The sequence below is a fragment of the Ovis aries genome, chromosome 23 (genome assembly GCF_016772045.2).
Source record: "Ovis aries strain OAR_USU_Benz2616 breed Rambouillet chromosome 23, ARS-UI_Ramb_v3.0, whole genome shotgun sequence".
NCBI lineage: Eukaryota > Metazoa > Chordata > Mammalia > Artiodactyla > Bovidae > Ovis > Ovis aries.
Window position 1 is genome coordinate 45,109,416 of NC_056076.1, and position 15,278 is coordinate 45,124,693.

The 15,278-nt window shown below is 40.6% G+C and overlaps 1 protein-coding gene across 4 annotated transcripts in view; it reads left to right on the forward strand.

Annotated features, from left to right (window-relative positions):
- The window catches only part of SETBP1 (SET binding protein 1), a 408,527-nt gene extending 393,675 nt beyond the window's left edge, over positions 1-14,852 (forward strand). For 3 of the 4 annotated variants that reach the window (XM_060405486.1, XM_060405484.1, XM_060405487.1), the window contains one exon: positions 9,441-14,852. In XM_060405486.1, coding sequence (XP_060261469.1) covers positions 9,441-10,063 — 623 coding nt within the window. In that variant the 3' untranslated portion in view covers positions 10,064-14,852. The remainder of the gene's footprint in view (positions 1-9,440) is intronic. The other variant, XM_060405485.1, reaches the window with a different exon arrangement.
- The last annotated feature ends 426 nt before the right edge of the window (positions 14,853-15,278 follow it).

The window sequence follows — 15,278 nt, forward strand, 5'->3', positions numbered from 1 at the left end:
TATTATATAAGTGATGGTATTTACAGTTAAGAATACTGCTATGCCACATTTGAGAGGAAAGAAAAGAGAAATAAAGAGCCCTTTGAGAGGTTGAAGCTACCCCCACCGCGTGACCACCTGGCATGCTGTGAGACTCAACAGATGTAGCGTCAAACTTTTTGGCATTAACTGCACTTCTCTCCAGCCTCTCACGTTGTCTAGTCAGTCTGCTGGGGCTTGAGCCACATGCAACATACAAAAACCGAAGTTGATTGAACACAGAGTCGGGCTAAATGGCTCTAGTATTCCTCAATTAAAGAGAGCAGCCACTCTCAGTTCCCTCCTCACCAAGCCACTCTGACTCTGTTAAGTATCACTCTCAGAAAAACTCCCAGACTTAAAATTCTTCTGTAGATTCATTCTGGGCAATTCCTACTAATAATATGCACAGTTCGCTTTGAAGTTGATCTAGTTGCCCCTATTTCTTGTTTTCTGATCTCTGAGCTCATTCCCTTCACCAAGCTTTCTCAGGCCTGCTAAAGTCCTGGTTCCCTTTCTTAGAGATTCTCCGAGCAACCTGGCAGTGTTCTTGCTTGGCTTAGTCTCTCTCTGGAGGCTAGTCGGGGAAGGCAGTCGCACCCCACTCCAGTACTCTTGACTGGAAAATCCCAAGGACAGAGGAGCCTGGTGGGCTGCAGTCCATAGGGTCGCTAAGAGTTGGACACAACTGAGCAACTTCACTTTCACTTTTCACTTTCATGCATTGGAGAAGGAAATGGCAACCCACTCCAGTGTTCTTGCCTGGAGAATCCCAGGGATGGTGGGAGCCTGGTGGGCTGCCGTGTATGGGGTCGCACAGAGTCGGATACGACTGAAGCGACTTAGCAGCAGCAGGAGGCTAGTCACCGCCGCCTTTATCTGTCCAAAACTGCAGGTGGTTTGTCCAAAACCCAGGCTCATGAAAGGACTGGCATTTTAACCCCATGGTCAGAAAAGTCAAGGATTCTGAAAACCTAGGAACCAGGACCTCAGAACTGCCTTTCCAAAACATGGAGGTCAGCATCAAATCCCACTCCAGAGGCTCTCCATGAATGAAACACTCTTTTGACTGTCTTGGAATTGCATGCAATTCAACTAATTCAAGGTGCTCTAGGGAATATGCAGATTAATGATGTTAGGCTTTGGCTTCTAGGGTTTAGAAGCTGAAACAATCCGACAGGAAATATTAATCAAGCATCTACTATGAGAAAGGAACTACAGTTCTCTTCATTATGAGGGGTACAAAGAAGAACACATGCTGTCTTCAAGAAGCTTTAATGACTTCATAAGCCATGGATTCATAGAAAGTTAAATTCCTCTAGGATTAAATACTCAGTAAATAAAGTCTTCAGGAGGGTAGAAACATAAAGGAAAACTTTTTAAGCAGTTCAAATTTTTGATCGTGAGGTGATATCAGTAAAATAATTTTGAACATTATCCCCATGTAAATACATATGTGCAGTTTTAAAATGTAAACTTGGAAAGTTGAGACAAAGCTGAAATAAATAATATTCTCAAAATAAATTGAAATTTCATTTAACTGTATTATTAATGAAACAAAAATATTTTCTCTGTCATCAAAATTTTATACTAATTTTAATATTTTTAATAATGTTTCAGAGAGAACCAAGGATTGCATTTGAATACTTCTTTTCAAAAATCTTGGGTTTTAACACTTGTGACTAAGCAATTTGAAGGTCTCATTTCAAATTCAGTTTGTTTCAATACTTGATAGTAGATGTTATAGATTAAAATGGTATTTCGTATAAACATAGATCCAAAAGGAGAAAGTGCATCATTTTGTTTTTAATCATAGCACTGTTTTTTTCAATCCCATCCATCAACTAAGCAAAGGTTTTTGTTGTTGTTGAAATTAGACTAACCAACTTCTTTTATTAACAGTCAGATGGTCTTGCATATCAAAAGGCATTGCGTTTTTTAATGAGCTCAGATCTCTGAAAACATTTCCAATCAATTTCAAAAACTGCTGTCTCCATAAGATGAGTTGGCTTCTAAAAGCAGTTACTTTCTTGCCCATTTTGCCTTAAAGGGGCATTAAGGGCCTTTTTTTGTTTTTTAATAATTGCAAAGTAACATTATAGACAGCCTATTGACAGCACCAAGAAGCTGAAAATATTTAGAATCCTTCTCTCAAAGTAAAAGAAAATTGCCAGATTCATCTTTGAAAATAGCAACTTCTTTATACTACTGCAAGTTTGCTGCAAGGTAACCAATGAAACTGTGTGGTATAACATATTTCATTGATGTTCTTGGTCTCATTACAAAGTATTTTTAGTATTTTTATTTTTTGTGAAAAGTTTTTTTTTTTTTTACTGATTGAAGACCTTAATTTTCTAAACTTAACCATGTACAAGACCTGACAACACCCAAAGGGAATAAACTGATGGGATGCCATCAGTCCCTTGAATGCATGTGGTCTCCTCTTTTCCCAGGGACCTCATGCCCAACTGTGACAGGTGACACATTATCTGATATGCAGCCCAAATACGGGCATCATCCACCATTGTTCCTTATATTAAGTATTAGACTGCTTAACATGGTTTTTATTTTTCAGATAAAAATATAAATTAAAGTATTATTATGTTTTTCTTGCAGCCCAGTTTCCTCCTTGGGGAACATACACCCTGCCCGAGAGCCTGCCAATTTAGAATAGGACCCAGATCTGGAGAGGCAGAGAGGAGCCCCCACACATGAACACACAGGCACACACCCACTGCTCCACCTCTCTATAGTCACACTGCTCTCCTCACCTCCTACCTTCCCTTTCCCCACAGAGACATGTGAAATAGGAGCAAAACAAAGACCAGGGTCTCCTCAGCCATTGCAGCGGAGATAGAATGTACCCTCAGCATTGCAGCTGAGATAGAATGTTCTTTCAAAATAAAACCCCAAGAGGAAGCTATCATTTAGTGGTTCAAGCAGTTACTATGCTTTAACAAGCTAGTTACATTTTCAAAGAAACCCCCAACTATATTAATGTGACTTTCAGAACAGAATGGAAGCACACCATTCTATCGGTGACAAGTCCCCCACATCTGCTAACCCTTAATTCTAAATTATGGCTTTCAAATTGGAAAGCAGTGTTATATCGCACGTGTGCTGATGACCGGCAGTGACTCTGATGTGCCCTGCCCCACAGAGGCCTCACCGGCCAAGGGAACTTGCCATCTTTTTCAAATAAGCTTTTAAGACCAGGACGCAGAAGGTTAATTTAAATTTTAAAGAAGAAGGAAGAAAGATTACATGCCAAGGAAAATTGTTTCATATGTCCTATTAGAAAATAAAAAGTAGCATTAGGAAAATAAGAAATCATTACTGAGTTAAGTACAGAAGTATCAAAAAAAAATGCTCAATTTACATGCATGCTAGCATGCATGCGAGCTCAGTCATATTCGACTCTTTGCGACCTCATGGACTGTAGGCCACCAGGCTCCTCTGTCCATGAAATTTTCCAGGCAAGGATACTGGAGTGGGTTGCCATTTTCTCCTCCAGGGGATCTTCCCAATCCAGGGATAAAACCCAAGTCTTCTGCATTGGCAGGCAGATTCTTTACCAGCTGAGCCACCAGGGGAGCTTCATATATCTCACCAGAAAGTAAAAAGTAGCATTAGGAAAACAAGAGATCATCACTGAGTGAAGTACAGAAGTATCCCCAAAATGTACAGTTTACATGGGAGAACAATCAAATTCCCTTGAACTTGTATTTGTTGCCCATGTGTCACATACCAGATCTTGTCCTGCTGTGTGGATAACTCTGGGAGGACATAGGAAAGTCATGGCCTGTGCCTGCAAAGAAATCTAATGTGTATCGACATACAAAGCCCTTCACACTGCATCTCTGTTCCTTGACTGAGGCCAGTGGTGTTCCAGTCCTATCTAACTGCAGACCAGCTCCACTCTGGGCATTTCAACAGTCCCTAAAATTTCTTCACCTTCCCAATAGCAAGAAGAAATCTAATTAGTTTAGAGATAAATTTGTCTCCCTCTCTAACCCATTCAAAACTTTACAAAACCACAATGTGTCTTGCTTACGGGCAGAGTCTCTAAAAGATTAGTACCTGTTTCTTAAGAAAATTCTGTATACAGCTAAGCCTCATTAGCCCTTATCTTGCTCACAGTGCTTACACAACATCTATAAAGTCAATGTGCAAAAGGAGTGCTAAGTCCAATGTTTGGTTATCATAAAAGAAGTAGCAGAATCAACAAACGTTGGTGAGCCAAGCATCTGATAATGGGAGCAAATAAGAAATTTGAGATGTGGATCAAAACCAACTTAACCATTTGCATGGCAATTTTAAGTACAGAAAAAATCTACAAGATGATTTGCATTGCAGAGTTATGAAGAAATGAATTCATATTTTGCCTTGGCCACTCATAATTATTCTTTAAGACTAACAAAGAACAGGCAAGATATAGGACAATTATAGGAACGAGAGCAAATGTGGAATCAATCTTGCTGCAAGAGACCAGAAATTACTGTCTAATAATGAAACAATTTGAAGAGAGAAAAATCTGTTAACATTTAGAGGGACAGTGAAATCATAAGCAATAAAGAGAAAGATTTGTGACTATCAAACCCTGCCAAATCCAAAGCCTTCCTCTCCACCACACTAAGATTTCAAAATTATTAGATGAAATAAATGTCGTAGAAAGCTACCTCACATTTGGTACGGCAATTGATAATGAGTATAGGAAAGAATTTGGGCTTCTTTTGTAGCTCAGCTGGTAAAGAATCCGTCTGCAATGTGGGAGACCTAGGTTTGATCCCTGTGTTAGGAAGATCCCCTGAAGAAGGGAAAGGCTACCCACTCCAGTATTCTGGCCTGGAGAATTCCATGGACTGTAGTGTCCAGGAGGTTGCAAAGTGTCAGACGTGACTGAGCGACTTTCACTTTCACTTCCTTTCATAGGAAAGAATTATAATACAGAAGAGAACATTAAGAGCATCTAGTCTAACTGTTCAACATAACAGATGAAAAAGGGGAGACCTAGAAAGGGCTAACAGTTTCATCCTAATTCAACTTGGTTTCCAGCTGTCCCTGCCCAGAGCCCTTCCTACTGACCTGCACTCTGGTGCTACTCACACACAACATAATGAGCTCGCACTAAAAGTTTGCATAATGCTTATAGGATACAATACAATTCAGATGTTCAGTAGATGGGAAACTCCTCAAAAACTGTAATATAAAAAAGAAAGAGGGATATTTAGTCTTAACACGTGAGGCTATCACCGGAGATTGGACCACAACACATGTTTATGCAATTAGTTACAAAATAAAACCCAGAGCACTCATTCATTCTCCCACCCCATTCAGCCAGGAGGATAGCTACCAGCAGGAGTTTTCCAGGAGATGATATATGACCTTTACTGAGGACATTTCTTATTCTTCTAAAGTTATTTAGGTAAAACAGAGCCCAAGAGTATGAAAAGCAGAACACTCTGACCCTTGCCAATCGTAAGATCCTAAGAAAGATGTCTTACTGACACTAATTATTTCTATTTTTAAACCATGGATTATGGAACTAGCAAGTATATATCAGAGTAGTAGAATAGCATACTCAGCTTCAACATAATCAACTCATGGCAATCGTTTCAGGAATACTTCCACTCCCCTCTTCCTTCCTTTATTATTTTGAAGCCAGGGCCAGATGATATTGTATGATTTCACCTATTAATAATTTAGTAGGTATTTCTAAAAGGAAGGTACTTTTAAAACAGATCACAGTGCAATTATCACACCTAAGAAACTTAGCAACAATTATATCAAGAAATGCCTAGATATTATTAAAATTTCCAAGAATTTATAAAGTATCTCTTGACAATTTGTTTAAATTGGCATCCACATGTGGTCATTTTATATCTTCTCTGTTTTAATTTACAGCTCCACCCTCCCCTCCTCCCTCTCCTCCTCCCTCCCCTCTAACCTCCTCTCCACCCTCCCCTTCTTCCTCCCCTCCGCCCAGCTTATTTGTTGAGACCCCAGGTTGTTTGCCAGGAGCTTCCCAGAGTCTGTGCTTTACTGGATGATCCCTATGTGTCCTCAGTGTTCTATAGTCCTTGGGCTAGAGCTGAGTTGCCCAATATGTTAGCCACTAGCCCATGTACCTATTTAACTTTAAATTAAATTAAAAATTCAATTCCTCAGTCACACTTGCCACATGTCAAGTGCCCCGTAACCACATGTGACTAATGGCTACTGTATGAGACAGCATGAATACAGACCAGTTCCACCACTGCAGACATTTCTATTGGACAGTGCTACTCTAGAGGCTTAATAAAGTCCCATGAGGTAGCTTTGGAGGAAAGAAATGTTGAAATCTCAGCCACTCAGTCTTTGACTCAATTAATCTACATAGGAGTCACTTTAAACTTTCACACCTGGTCATTGAAAATGAGATAAAAATTCAAGGGATCTGTGTGTTTATAATTTACATAAATGGTATGCTTACAAACACTCGTTTTCTTTTTTTATTCAATTGTTTTTAGATTCAGCCATGTTGATATGTAGTTTATTCCTTTTAACAGATGTGCAGTATTTCATTGGGTGAATCACAGTGATTCATTATCTTTTAAATTAATATTTAGATTGTTTTAAGTCTTCTGTAACATACACTGAGCTTCAAGGGACATCATCAGCCTCCTGTCGCACATGAGCAAAGGAGGCAACCTGGCTGTGGGATCTCTGGGGCACTGGGCACACCCATCTGCAACACTAGTAGTTATTGCCCAATCACTTCCCCAAATCATCGTGACAATTTGCTTTCCTGTCAACACTGTGCAAGTCTTCCTACTTCCTTACAGGATTACAAATATCAGGTAGTCTCAGACTTTTAATTTTTACCAATACAGGTTCACATATATGCAGTCAAAGTACAAATTCAAGCAGGGAAAGGGAAGGAAATGAAATTGATGACGGAGCACTGACTGAACTGATTCTGTAATGTCTTCTTGCTTAAAAAATAAATAAAGCATGTATGGCAAAAAGTAATGTTTATTAAATGTGAATGGTGGGTACAAAAGAGTTGGTTATAGTATTCTCAGTGTTGTTTGGTAGGTTTAAAATACTCAGAATGAATTATTTCATAATTTTTAGTGTAAGGGTTTAATAAAATATGTATCATGTAAGAAATTATTGAATATGGGATTATCTACTATGTTCCTTTTTGTTTGTATGACATTTCATGCTCAAAAAAGTATTGAGATGAAATATCCATTGGTTGTATTTGCTCCAGATGACCTCCAGTTCAGCTCACAGTTTTCTAGTCAAACTTTAATCATTGAACATTGCCAGCTAATTGCCCCAAATGATTTATTTTGGAACTGTTTCCTATATCGTGTGTCACAAAGCATTTTCTTCTCTTTGAATGATATAAACTAAAAAGAAGGTGAACTGCTTGTGGACCTTTTGTTTGGAACGATGCCAATTGTTTTGTGGAGTATTTCTGGCTAGTTTTCCTTTCCTCGTGAGCAGTGTGGACAAGGTAAATGGCTTGGCTCTGACATGGAAACTTGCTGTCAGTGTCACGATATTTCCAATGGTCAATTTAAAAATCTACACTAAAACTCCTTTAGAGAAGAATAAAAGACAGTAATGATCAGTGTGATTCATCAGTCAAGAAACAATGTTTAAATCCCTGCCATGTACGAGGCCCCATGCCATGCCCTGTGAGGGACATGAAGACCGACAGAAGTCGGCCTCTGTGTCGGAAAACTTACAATCGAGCGAGCTTTTCTTTTTACAACACTAACTACAAAAAATCTATTTTGTAGTCAGAAGCTCACTCTGGCTTTGTTCTATTTTGATCTTTATAACTTATTTTAAAGATTGTTCAGTAGGTATTCATTGCACAGTAAGTCTCACAATGACCTTTGGCCAAAAGCAGTACCATTTTGGCCTGTCCTATGGAACTCAGAGCTTCCCACTCCATGAAGCCCATGGCATAAATAACTTCAAATAAAACCCTCCAGGAGATCTGTGTCAGGCACAGCATGAGAGAGAGATGGGGAAAAGCAGGGAAAGAACCATGCCAGAGTGCCCAAGAGTAAGTGACAGCGGTGTCTGTGTTCTTGCCAGGTTTTCCTCATCTCCCTTAAGATATTTATTCTGCTTCTCCACTAACAGTTGAAAAACTGCAGGATGACACAACAAACCACCATGCTAAAATGAAACACATTTGCTTTTAGGCCTGCAGCGTTTTTGTAGTGTTGACAACAACTACATGGGCTTCTTTGGGGATGCGCATTTAGTATAAATCACAGCAGCAAAGAACTAAGGACACACTTCTTAAGCTTGTAAGTGGCCAGAGGGAGGAGCCAATGTGAAGATAGGGCAGCTGGATGTGTGTGAGTGCCTGTGTGTGTATGTGTGTATGCACATTTATAGACAGGTGTGCCTCTAGTGAACAACACAAAGAGGAAGAACAATCTAGAGGAAAGGTCTGCTCCATCTTGAAGCTATTCACACTTTATGGTGTCTGAACTTCAAAATGAAGCAGTTCTGAAGGCTATTTAGTGGTGGCAGTACAGGACTTCCTGCGACTAGAAGTTTGGCTCATAAAATAGAGGTGCATCTGGCCACCAGGACATGAAAAGAGTTCTTTGCAAACAACAGCCCAGTAGCAGGGGTGTAAATGATTCAGAAACACCTGGCTGGTATTTTCCTTGGGGATTCCAGAAGATGCACTAGTTAAGAAAGATGTGGTCAATTGGACATCATCAGGCAAGTTGACAGGTCCAGACCATTGTTGGGGGTGGGGGTGGGGGCGGAATTAAGAGAGATAAGGTCATCCCAAATATAGTGTTCCTAACAGAATTCTCCCTCTGTCAGTGGAGGATGGTTAGGGATATAATAGATTCAGTTCCGGATTCTAGTTCAGCTCAAGGCATCTCCTTTTTGAGGTTGATGGTACAAACGAATGAGTCAGATTTTCTGATCCAGAGGGCTGCTTGTCATTTTATCCTTTCAGCATCTTTTGCCAAAAAAAGAAAGTATAGCCTAATGCTAAATTAAATTAGATCAGAGGTCAGAGAGCTGAATAAAAAAATAAAAGCTGTAATAGAAAAACAATGGAAGACTTTATATTGTGATTCTGACATTGACTTCCCTGGCAGATCTTCCTACAATGGTGTGAACCTGTTTCCAAACTTAAAAATGGGAACAAGAGTATTTCATGGGATTTCTGTGGAGACTGAAATAATGATATACTTTGTACAAATACTATTAAACCCATGTTTATGTCTTTTAATTTTCATAGAAAAGAATTAATAGTGGGTACTGAGTCATAGCATCAACTTTCCATCATCTTCATAGCCAAATATAATGCCAGTTGTCACTGAAAAGACTGGGTTTAAGACAGCCGGCATCCTGTGATCAGTTTCTTCTCTCTTCCCTTCCTGCAGCCAGCTCCTCCCTGAAGAAGCGATTTAAGCGGCGGGAGATCGAAGCAATCCAGTGCGAGGTGCGGAAGATGTGCAACTACACCAAGATTCTGTCCACCAAGAAGAACCTAGACCACGTGAACAAGATCCTGAAGGCCAAGCGGCTGCAGAGACAATCAAAGACGGGCAACAACTTTGTCAAGAAGAGGAGAGGGCGTCCCCGGAAGCAGCCCACGCAGTTCGATGAGGACTCCAGAGACCAAATGCCAGTGCTGGAAAAATGCATCGACCTTCCCAGCAAACGGGGTCAGAAGCCGAGCCTGAGCCCGCTCGTTTTGGAGCCGGCCGCCAGCCAAGACACCATCATGGCCACCATCGAGGCGGTCATCCACATGGCCCGGGAGGCGCCGCCCCTGCCCCCGCCGCCGCCCCCGCCCCTCCCGCCGCCTCCACCACCCCCGCCGCCCCCGCCGCCCCCTCTGCCCAAGACCCCCAGAGGAGGTGGGAAGAGGAAACACAAACCTCAGCCTCCGGCCCAGCCCCCGCAGCAGGCGCCCCCGCCACAGCCCCTTCCCCCGGAAGAGGAAGTGAAAGCCAAAAGGCAGAGGAAGTCGCGAGGGAGTGAGAGCGATGTCCTTCCCTAGGGTGGGTCTGGGCGTCCGAACCTGGGGCCGGGGGTGGACTTACGCGTTGGAAGTGCAGTGAGCCGGGCTGGGCGGAATCTCCGCCGCAGGGACACCATGCCCTGCGCTCCAGAAGCTGGGCAGGGGCAGAATCGGGCCAGAGGACGGGGTTGAGCCTTCAGGAGCTCTTGGCAAAGCAAAGCAAGGGGACGTTTTCAAAAGAATGGGTGTGTGCGTGCGTGTGTGTTTGCGCGCGTGCGTGTGTTTCACAGCAGTTCCCACCAAGCAGCACTTCAGTATGGCTAGTTCCTTGACAGGCAGCAAGAGACCCATCCCGGAGGAAAAAGTTGGTGGTGCTCCCTGAAAGCCGCCAGACCTCCTGCAGCCAAGGTGCACCCTTGATTCCATTGCAGTTACTGGACAGGAAGATTGAAAGGGAAACGCCCTCAATTAGGAAACATTCCAAGGGGAGAAAAGTGGCAAATTTCTCAACTGGCTGTGTTGTAATCCACTTCCATTTTAATTGGTTTTTATTTCTTCTGGTTTTTCGAGCTAGGCTAGGCTTTGGGGCACCAAAATCATCTTCAGGTGACCTGAATCTTTCTGTTAACAATACGGTTTCTCAGATAGACTGATGTCATCGGAGGGTGAAATTCTAGTGATAGGCAACCTCAGACATGCATTCAGTCTTTTGTGTGTTTCTTCTACCACACATACACTGATTTTTAGCATCATTTGTTCCAGCTTTTTCTTTGCACATGTGCTTCCATGTACCTTTTCATTACCTTTCATGCCTAAATAATGTAAACCTTACCCGTGTCGTCATGTTCATCCTTGGCATGCTGTTCCAAGGAACTTGGCTTTGAATCCCAGTCATTGTGAAACAAATACTTAGTATTGATAGAGCCTTTTAAAAATAAGTAATTTAGAGCAACTGAAGATATGTTGACCCAGGTATCAATCAGGTTATTTTTATATGTAAAACATGTCAGCGAAGTATAGACAGATTAAAATGGTTTTAATGCCCCATAGAAAATGGAATAACTGACAAATCACCAAAAATTGAAACCCCGGACCCACCAGAAAGACAAGTGTCTAGCAATGCCTTGGTGTGTGATTTTTTTTTTTTTCCAAACAGATAACTGTCAAAGGTCATTGAAAAAAAAAAAGGGAGCAAAAAGACAATTGAAGTCCATTATCTCTTTTCATGAAAGCAGATGGGGTTAAGTGTTCTTATCTGGGAAAAAAGAAAGGAAATGCTCAAAGGGTGTCACCACTCCAATCCTATCACATCACCTTGGACAAAGTATCCAAGTTGTGGTTGCCTTAATAAACTGAAACATTTTGTACATAATGTAATTATAAGTCTATCAGTCTGCATGGATGCAAACTGTGTGTGACAAATCGTCTTTTAAATGGTCAATTTCAACTGTACATTTCTCATCCAAGTTGTACTCTAGCCATTGGTTTAGCGTGGACAGATATTCCATCTCTTTTATGCGTTTCCACAGCCCAAGTGAAACATGTTAAGAAACTCAGAATGAATATAAAGTTATTCCATTGCCATAGATGTTTTCTAAAAGTCAGATGTGGAAACTTCAAATAAGTATTTTCAATTTCCTTCCCCAGACCTCCCCCTTATCTTCCCTAAGACATCAAATACCTGGTATGGTAGATTATAAAAAGAGAGACACTAAGAGACAGAATTAAATTTTCCAATGAGAATGAGAATATCTGGTTTACCTACAGATTGCTTCTTTACAGAAAGTTGGGAACAGCAGAAAATTGTATTATTACTTCAGAACACAACATTATTTCCTTAGAAAAAGAGGATTTTTGTTGGGAACATAGAGCAAGGGATGGCTTATCTATCAGAGTAAATGTTTAAATTCCAAGTTAATATGCTTGCAAACATCACTGCTCTGTCATGGCACCAGCAGTTGGTTGAAATTACCCACAGAGTCATCCTATTGTACGCTATCACCCCAGACTTCACATAGTGTGCTGCTACTAAGTCAGTAGCATTTAATCCCAGCATATGTGAGTTTAAAGGAATGCAGTCTCCTGTTCTTCGAAGCTTATATCTTAGATACTCAGTTTATGACCTAGGTTGACCTTTGGCATTTCACATGGGTTGAACAGCAAAATCAAACCAACCACTTTAAATTTGTCATTCCTAAGCCATATCTGAGTGGTTCCAAAGTCATTCAAGAGGAAGGTTTAAATTATCCCTGCTCACCCCACCATTGCTATGAAAGAGCACCCATTTTCATTCCAATTAAGCCATAAAGAGGTTTCTCTCTTGTTGGATTTTGAAAATAATTGATTTCATTCTTTCTTTTGCCCTTCTTCCTTCCAGTGTTGGACTGTTTCCCCAACCAAATCTGTGAGCAGACTAAATCTTCCTGCAGAGAGGAATAAGCTGACACTCTCTAAGCTTCTTAAGGAAGGACCTAAAGCTCAATTGGCATTAACCTCTGGTAGGTGAGAAATTTCAAATAACTCTAGGATACATTAGAATTTCCAAACCAATGAAAGGTATTCCAGGAGAGGTACAGCAGACTTATACCTTATACATAAATTCAGTTCGCCAGTGGTCATGTGAGTCAAATGCAGATCTTCTACATTTATGATCCCAAGACTAGATTGGAAAACTAGAGAAGAGCAAAAGTGAGATAAGCTAATCCATTGTTTGGAGGTGGATGCAAGTTTTGTCACAGGGCTTCTCTTTCCCATCAAGTTCTTCCCTCAGTATCGCATTACTTTGATTTTTTTTTTTCTTTTGCTTTCTATTAACCTAACTCATCTTTCTAATATGACCATTTCCTCATTTTCCAACTACCCCCTTTGCATTAGCCTCTCCTGTCCAGGCTCAATATGGGGCCAGTCTCATTTCACATCTTATTGGTAGCAGAACCAGTGTTAGAACCCAACTCTCCTGACATGCACTGGGGAGGTCTCTTAGCCACTCAACACTGCTTTCTGTGGCTGCATATTTAGAGAAAATGCACGAGACTCCATAAACCGCTCCAAAAGTACTTCATAATAAGAGAAATTCCTTGGTGTACTTTTCTGTTCCCTGCAAGACTTGCCTTCAGCAAGGAGGCACTTAATATGGACCCACTTATATGGAATCTGATTAGGGGTAAGCAAAGGGTGAAATCGGTATAAAAATCACCTTGAGGGAGATGATGGGTCTCTGAGCCATCTTTCTAAGTGGCTGGGGAGCCGCTTGCTTTTCAACCGCTCATCTCAAATGAGAGGAACAGAGATTAACTTCCTCTAATGTATGGCTCCCACTACAACCCAAGGAAGACAGGTTGAAGGAAAGGAGAGCATGTCAGGGCTGGCTCGTGATTTGACAGGCCTGGGACTCAACAGCCACTGACAGCCCCGAGTAGGTGACTAAGGGCCGACAGGATTAGCATGTTAACTTGGCTGCTGTCCGGAGTGGGAGGCCACATTTGATGGCAGTCAGAGTTTGTGTTCTGGGCATTGCTGGTTCTATAAATATGATAAGCAAGTGGTGACAGAATTATAGTATAAGGTGATGTACTACATGGAGATCATAAAGGATTTGGTTTTAGGACTTAAGTAGAAAATCCACTCCTACAGCTTATTACCGGACAATATTCAGATAATGAGCTTTTGGAGAATATTATTTCCCTACCACTAGGAAGATTTACCTGGGAACTGTCTAAAGTCTATACATATATTTCCAAAGCCTTTAAATGCCAACTGTAGCATGGGGGTCGGGGGGAGGTGGCAGAAGCTGAAATGCCTCAAAAGCCATTTAAGTGTTACATTGCAGGATTTTCAGTCCTTCACATTATGTAAAAGTAGATAAATATAGACATTATTCTCAGTTCTACCCTATAATATCACAATGGTCCACATGCCAGAGCTTACAGACAATGTCATCACAGTGCCTAGAAACTCGAACTGTAATATACCGTAGCATTTTCTTGGTGTTTTTTAAAGTTTCCTTCCACAACACCAGGCTCCCTCTGCCTCTTGTTTCTTGGAGAGTTTGCCCTACTGATGAGTCTGCCTCCCTTGTTGGACTCAGTCACTTGGGGAACAGTCTTAGAAGCACATATCAACCAAGGAAGAAACTTCCTGGATATCTCTTGCCCACTTGCCCAGGTATAATAAACACTAAAGGGGGAAAAATTGAAAAGAGCTGCCACTGGTCAACACAGAAGGGCAGTTCCAGCTTAGGTTGGTGTCTTTCTTTTTCTTCCTTTTTTTTTTAAAAAAAAATCTATTTCTTAAATAATAATAAATGCACATGATGTGTTAAATATGTATATATATATTTCAAAAGAAAAAATGGGGCACAAGATTGTCTTACAAGTCGTGCTGGCTAATTTTTAGTTTGTATTCATAAGTGGTTTTTAAAAGCCTTTTTTAAAGTGTAATTTGCATGTTCTACTTTGATTGTATGTAAACATATTTTAGAACAAAAAATGTATTTGTATTTTATTGAATATAGAGGCAAGAAAAATTGTACATTGTTTGAAATGTTCTTTTTGTAACAGTTTTTATTCATAAAGCATTTTTGTACATTTAAAATGAACATGGACTTGCTGTTATTTGAGGCGTAGATACATCTGGCATGCTTTACTGTCATGCTCCTCCATGGTCTTAGATGTTGGGTTTTAAACATTTTTTCTAAAAGAAAGCTCAGTCTTTTTCGCTACCAGATCAGGTTAGCACAGTATAGAGCACTTAACTATTAAAAAAAAAAAGTTAATCCTATTCATATGTTATTCATTGTGTGAAATTAAAGACATTCAATTCAGTCTAACATGAGTTGTGAATTCTTTTGTTTTATTTTCCATCTGGTTCACATCACTAAGAAGTTTAATAGCATTTGGGGGTCTTTGCTCACACCAACTGGATATAGAATCATTGAGAAAATTCTCACCAAATTTCTGCCTTTTGTATGATTCTGGGAAGTACATCTTGGGCAAGATTTGAGTCTGATTTACAGGGTTACTGTTCAGAATTTATTACACCTGGACATAAAGCCAAGCCGGATTCAAAGAACTAGTCAGAACTCTGTTGAAAGCAATCCAAATGTAGTATAAGATATTGGCTACCCATCCTATCCTAAAATTTTAGAAGAACATTATGGATTAAGCCTTCTTACTAAATATCCCATGATGTTAAATAGCTAAAGGATGGATCCCCGGCTGGCCTTAAAGTTTTACTGGAGTGATAGGAAAAGCTA